The sequence below is a fragment of the Phocoena phocoena genome, chromosome 19 (genome assembly GCF_963924675.1).
Source record: "Phocoena phocoena chromosome 19, mPhoPho1.1, whole genome shotgun sequence".
NCBI classification, from domain to species: Eukaryota; Metazoa; Chordata; class Mammalia; order Artiodactyla; family Phocoenidae; genus Phocoena; species Phocoena phocoena.
Genome location: NC_089237.1, coordinates 9,903,808 through 9,910,750, shown reverse-complemented (window position 1 = coordinate 9,910,750; position 6,943 = coordinate 9,903,808). Strand labels below are relative to the sequence as shown.

Sequence of the window (6,943 nt, the reverse complement as noted above, 5' to 3'; positions counted from 1 at the left end):
CTCCGCAGCGGCCGGTGGACAGAGCGGGGGCAAAAGGAGATTCCACAGACCCCAAACTCGGGAGTGGCCGCTGGATGCGGGGAGGAGGAGGCGAGCGGAGGCCAGTGGGAGAGTGCGAGGACTGGCCGCGCGGGCGCCGGCGGGCGAGGGGTTAAGTGTGGGATCCGCTGTTGTGCTGTCGTTCCGGATTCTCTTCCCTCCGCGCGGGGCTGTTTGATGTTGGAGTACGCCAGGGACTCCCCCTCCCACCGCTACACACGCGCGCACACGCGCACACTCACACACGCACACGCACCACTCTTTGCAGACAGGGCTCCGGTGGCTCCAAAGTGACGGACTCCCTCTCCCCTGCTCCCCTCACCCATTCTCTCGCGCATATAGCCTCCCTTTGCTATATTCTCGCGCGCGCTCTTTCCAGTGTCCCCGCCCGGGCAGGGGAGCACCCGGCAGAGGCGTGCCGCTTTCCTTCCATGCCTCCGTCTTAAAGAGCGCCACGAGGGGGAGGGGAGGGCCGGAGGAGGAAGAGGAGGAGGAGGAGACCGAGAGGGCGCCCGGGAGGCAGGGCGCGCGCACACGCCGAGGGACGCGCGGAGGGTACGAGCCGCGCAGCGAGCGCAGAGCTTCCTCGGCCGCCGGGCGCCCCCCTGCCGCCCCATGCTGTGCTCCATGGCGAACTCGGGCTGCCTCCTGCTGTCCAACTCCGGCAGCATGCTCCCGCACTCCGTGCCCTGCCCGCCCGCCTTCCTCTACCTCCAACAGGTAAGCGGCCCCCGGCCCCGGCCCCCCGCCCGGCGCACGTGCGCCCCGCGCCGCCACCCACACCCGCACTTGGCCGCCTCCGCGCCGCCGCGGGGGCCTCGCTGCGCTCCCCGCGTCATGGCGCCGGGGCCCGATGGGGGGAACTGCGCCCCTGCGCGGCGGCCGAGCGCGGGGTCGCCTGCGGCGCGCGCGGCGCGGGGCCGGGGGCTGGAGTTTGGGGTATCGCTCGCAACTTTTCCGAAGGCGCGGGAGGGGGCGGCGGGCGGAGTCTCGGGGGAAGCCGGAGGGGAGGGGGCGAGGGTTCTCGGCGCCCTGGTCACTTTGGGGAACTTCGTGCCGGGCCGCGGGGGCGAGGAGCGGGGCCTCTCTCTGGCCGGTCGGGAAAGCCTGGGGGCCGCGCGGAGGCGGCGGCGGCGGGGGCGCGGAGCTCTACTGCAGCGGGGACCGCGCGCCGGCCTCGGGGAAGGCGGGCCACCCGCCTGATGGGGCTGACGAGGGAGGCCCCTGGAGCTCCGACTGGGGAGGGGGCTGGGCCAGAGTTTTGCAGTCTGCGGGGCTGCGCAGGAAGCTCGGGCTGGCAAGGGGGGTGCAGGAAGCCAAGCGACTCTGAGCCCCCAAATCCTCAGGGCTGCCCACGGGGAGATGCGCGCAGAAAATCAGCTGCCGCCTGCCTGCTGGCCGTGGTGTGGAAGGCGGGGGTCCTGCGATCCCACCCAATGCGGAATCAGTGGGGACGTTGCAATGGGGACAGAGGGGGGACTCCCTCACCTCCCCCAGGCCCCATGGCCTCTCAGGGCTGCAGTTCCCAGTGCCAGCTTGGCCAGAGCCAGCTGGGGGGCTGCAGTACCTTGTCTCACCCACCCTGGCTGCCCACACCTTACGACCTGCCCTCCTCTGCGGCGCTGTGGGGCTGCCTTCTTTATCTTTAGCATCCTCAACCCCTGCTTGGACCTGCAGGGTCGGGGTGACTGCTTGGGGAGGCCTGGGGCTTGAAGGGGGAAGACAGTGAAGCCGAGAGAGCTTCAGGCTGACCATCCTGGGGCCTGCCTGACCCGGGGGCCGGGGGTGGGGGGAGGGGACGGGGCATGGGGACTCCCATGGAACCAGGTCTGCACCCTGGGCTGGATGTGGAGATGGGAGGCAGAGGGCAGGGGGTGCCACCCCAAGGCTGACGGTCAGGGTCAGGCCAGGCCTAAGTGAACATGTTCCTCCACCACCTCCCCCATGGGTATGTTTGAAGGGAGGATGGCAGAAGTGTGTGTTGCTTGGAGATAGGGAGCGGTCCAGGTGGAGCTGGGCCTTTGTATGGTGGGTTCTTGTCCTTTTGTGCCCCTTTGGGCTCTCCAGGGAACCAAGAAAGAGCGAGCCATCGGAGGTGGCTCAGCAGGAGCTGGGGACACGGCAGACAAAGATGGGGTCCTCGGCTGAGCCAGGGCAGCTCTGAGTCCCCAGGCTGCTGGGCGCCTGGGTCGGCCCCTTACACAGATGCACGCAGCAGGAATTGACAAGTGTCAGTAACTGCAGAGGAAGGGACAGGGGACTGACTGCACGGTCGGGAGCAGAGGGTGGCCAGAAGCAGCCTGCAACCCGGAGCCCTCGGTCCTCGGCCGCACCTTCCCTAGGACCACCTGTGATGTCTGAGCAGTCCTGGACACAGCCCAGTGACAACAAGAGCTGATGAGAGGGCCCCCATACCCACAGGCAGCGGGCATCCAATTCCAGGCCGGGGCCGACTCACAAAATTCCCCATCGTCATTGAGTTGCAGGCGATCAGGGTGGACCTCGCGGGTCAGCCTCCCAGTGCCTCCCAAACTTCCATGAGCGCAGGAATCCCTTGGAGATCTCTGAGGTGGGGCCTGTGAACCTGCATTTCTGACAAGCTCCCGGGTGGTCGTGGGGCCCACCACTCAAAGTAGCCAGGATCTGCCCCACCGCCAGCCCCACTAGCAAGAATGCTCTGGGCTGCAGGAAGAGGCTTCCATAGGTAAAATTGGAGACCAATCCACAGCGTATTGGCTGTGTTAGGCAAGTCAGTTCACCTCTCTGATCCTCCGGCTCTTCCTCTGAGAAACAGGGCAAAAGCACCATCCCCCCAGGTTGAACGGGAGGGTCAAGTTAAGATGAAGTAGCGGCAAGCCTCCGAAAAATGCCAAACATTTGGCATTATCTTGATGGAGTCAGACCGGTGCTCATAGTTGGGATAAATGCATCAAAAAGACCGAGGGGCCAAGGTACCCAATTCGTCCAGTGCTGAGTGGACGCGTCCTCTACTGGTGGCATTTGGAGCTTTCTGTAGGGGCAGCGGGATGGGAAAAAGACCACAACCGAGACAGACCCATCCGAAATGGGCATCGACCATGGGTAGAATTGTTTGTGGGAAAGCCAGAGTGTGCGCCTTGGGCCAAGCTTTGAACACCCGGTTTCCTTCACAGCTGTTCTGCAAGAGATGGCCGTGTGTCTCAGCAGTCTGGGAAAGATCTAGCCAGCCATTTCCTAGCCATTTGTGGAGACACATTTTTATAGGAGCACACGCAGCTCTGGTGGTCCAGGACCAATACCAAACAAATAGTGACATTTAGTTCAAGACCCCACTTGTCCCAAACCACCTTTGACGTGAGACAGCCTCCCGCATCCCCTGGAAGTGGGGCAGAGGGCGGCTCCGGCCCAGCCTCCAGAGTCAGAGCTTGCCTCCCCTGCAGGCTCCCACCGAGGGCTTGCAGGTCTTCGGCGTGAGTGAGCCTTGGTGCCATGTGTAGGCTGTGTATTCAGTCTCAACACACGTTTGATAACAGGGGCAGGAGCAAAAGACGTGAAATCAAGCAAGACCAGAGACGTGGTTTTCGGCGCATTAAGATGCAGGGTTTAAACAGGCAAGCTTTTGAAACATAGAGCCTTTCGAACTGGAAATGAGAAAGTAAAACCTCCACCAAGAGAAGTCCGTTCTCTCTGTTAAAGCATCAGCCTTTCCCCGCTGCATGGGCTGGACCCCAAGTGTGCTGAGCGTGGGGCCGGGTTCCCTCTGAGACGCAGCAGCGCTATAATTAATTAGAGGAGCTTGTCGTCGGGCGTCCCTTCTCCCAGCCTCTCAGCCGTGCTGGTATTTTTCAGAGTTCTAACCATCCGAGGCAGGACTTCAGGTCACCGACACCAGGAGAAATCCAGCTGCGGTTTGGGCTCCGGTATTTGTTCAGAGCTCACCCGAGTGGCCTGGGGCCCCACTCAGGTTGTGCCCTACAAGGCCTGGCCTTGGTTTCCCCACCTGCCCAGCTGGCCGCCTGGGGGCTCTGGCTCTCTGTGAGTACCTCGGCCCCCTGCAGGGCGGCCCAGAGCCGTGGTCCCCCACATCTGGTCCCTGCTAGGGATCCAAGGATGGGACACAGAGAGGCTGTTGTCCTGGTGCATTGCGGCCAGCGAGGGGTGGGGCCGATACTGATCACCTTTCATAGCAAGAAGTACCTCATCTGGAAATCCAGAATATCAGCAAGGCTCCCTGAGAGGCCCCAGTCTGGGCTCCAGTAGAAGAAAGTTGTAGAGAGTGGGAAGAAAAACCCGCAGGCCCACAAAATGGGATTTTTTTGTCACGGTAATTACTTATTATTAAGCTGCAGTGTCCTATAAAAGAGAATCTTATCTCCACATCCAGCTGGGAAGCTGGGGAATCCCTCGGGGGAAGACAGAGATGTAAGTGCCCTAAGTTTTCTAAAAAGGAGTATTGGTGACAGAGAGGAGGGGACTGTGCTGGCAGGTTGCCAACAGGCCAGAGAGGGACCAGACCCTGGAGGATGGGAACGTTCGGGGCCTTCCCGAGGGCTGTGTTTAGAGTTCTGTCCATCTTATCATCTTCATGTTCTTAATCAAGGTGAAATCACAGATGGCCTCAGTTGTCATTGGCATAAACATTGCCAGAAACCGGAAGTTTCCGTGGAGGATGTGGTGTTTCCACCCAGCTTCCTGATGGGAGACAGATTGTTTCTTGGAGTTGGTAGCAAAAAACATTCCTTCAGGGTGTGGAACCCAGAGGCTCCTCAGGGAGGCCAGGGAATTCTAGGGTCTGTTTTGAGATTCGTTAGGAAGCTCTGCTCTTATTAACAATCATTCTCTTTGGGGTAGCCATGCTGCTAGTCACAGGAATTTTTAATGAGGATTAATTACCGTAGCAAAGGTAGCACTGCTTCTTATACCTTCTTGACACGCCTGGGCATCTTGTCTGTGTTCCTGGGCTGTTGGCATGTCACCGTGGTGTGATTCTGGGAACCCCGTCTGAGACACACATGTTCATGGTGACATAACATGCCTGTGAGTGCGCCCCAGCCAGGGGGCAGGGACAGGCACAAAACAGCAGCTTCTCCACCAGCATCTCCAGAATTACGTGCTATTGAGTCCGTTCCAGTGGCCGGAGCCACATGCTAAAAGTTATCCTATGAACCGGAGAATTTAGCTAAACCAGTAGTTAAGGCCCCGTGATGCTCACTCCAAATTGAGCCACCTGGTCAGGGAGCCCTCGCCCCCCGCGCCCCCAGGGGACCCTTGGGGACCAGAGATAGCGCTCTTCTAGCTGCCCATGCCTCACGCTTAGGGTGAAACCAACTTACTCTGGTGTCGTTTGGTTGCTGAAGTAACTCGGTTATTTCTCCGGTTCCCCCTCAGTTTTTGCTCGTTGGCAGCTCTTGCTGGTCCCCGAATCTGCTGAGTGTACGTGCACGTTTTGTAGTTGAGGAAACTGTGGCACAGAGAGGTTAGGTAATGGCTAACTCGTAAAGCCCGCGACGAGGGACTTCCCTGGCGCTCCAGCGGTTAAGACTCCGAGCTTCCAATGCAGGGGCCACAGGTTTGATCCCTAGTCAGGGAACTAAGATCCCACATGCTGCGGGGCGCAGCCAAAAATAAATAATAAAGCCCCAGCCGGACCCCAGCCTCACACATCTAGTAAGGAACAAGGGCCCTCCAGCCACTTTCCTCGCCACGCACAGAAGAGAAGTAAGTCAGCTGCAGCCTTGAGTTGGGGAAGGTGGAAGGAGCCTGCCTCCGAAACCCGAGGGTCCTGGCCTATCGTATCTTTCTCCTTGGGGTGAGTGGGTTTCTCTGAAGAGGGAGGAGCGAGGAGCTGTGTCTAGCTGGATGGGCGATAAGCGTGGCAAGGAGTGGTGGCCGAGGGGGGATCCAGCCCCGGGCATGGACGGAGGGTCGCCTAGTGTAGGATGTTCAGACCCAGCAGAGTGTGAAGGCTGGGCAGAATCGAGCAGCCTCAGACCCCCGGCTCTGCTGTAAGGCCTCCCTGCCCCAGAGGTGTGGGTGCATGGGGCTGGGTACGGGCTTCACGGGGGCAGAGGAGCTGGCATGGCAGGCGTGGGCTAGGCCAGTTGGCGTGCTGGGAGGGCAGCAGAGGGCAGGAAAGAACGCTGCAGCCGGGCAGACCGTGCCTGCGGCCTGTCCTCTCCCCCTGACACAGCCAGGTGCCCACAGCCTGCCAGACCAGTGGGCAGGCACTGAGCCACACAACTTGGGGGTCGCAAAACGCCGCCATCCTTGGAGGAGGCGAGGCTGAGGTCCCAGCCCAAGTGCCCTCTGTCTCCTGTCCTCGGTCCTGGGGATGGCCACCTGCAGGCAGCTCAGAGCAGAGTACCAGGTTCCTGGGGGAGGGCGGGAGGCTGGCAGGGCTTCTAGCCAGCTCTGGGGTGGCACCTGGCACCCAACTGGAACCTGGGCGAAAGGCAGTGGTCCCACAGGCAGGCAGATGTCAGGAGGGAGGTCGGCAGCTGGGGCCCGCCTGTGACCGGAGCTGAGTCCCACCCAGGTGTCGGAAGCAGCAGCACACTGCGGGCCTGCGGAAGGGGCTCCCGTACTCCCCGAGGGCGGGGCTTTGCGGCCACCCCGGACCGCTGGGGGCTCCATGAGGCTGCATGTTGCTGTCCCTCCTCCTGCCTCTCCTCCAGCACCTCTCTCCATGCCTCCCCCAAGTCCTCAGCCTTTCTCTTCTACCTTCATGTCAATGGTTGCCCCTAGAATATTCCCTGCCGCTGGGCCTCTGCCGCCCTCTCCTCCCCTTCCCCCGGCCTACTTTCTCGCCTCTCTTGTATTCATTTTCTGTTTTCCCCTTCGCCCCCTACTTCCTCCCAGGGGATTCCAGCCCCTTCTCATCCCCCAGACTCTGGCCAGCCCGTGCAGCCCCCTCCAGCTCCCTCCA

General features: G+C 61.2%; 1 protein-coding gene across 1 annotated transcript in view; it reads left to right on the top strand.

Annotated features, from left to right (window-relative positions):
* Positions 1-308: 308 nt before the first annotated feature.
* The window catches only part of RBFOX3 (RNA binding fox-1 homolog 3), an 80,285-nt gene continuing 73,650 nt past the window's right edge, over positions 309-6,943 (top strand). Inside the window, exon 1 of the mRNA XM_065896891.1 lies at positions 309-759. Within this exon, the coding sequence (XP_065752963.1) occupies positions 655-759 (105 nt within the window). The 5' untranslated portion in view covers positions 309-654. The remainder of the gene's footprint in view (positions 760-6,943) is intronic.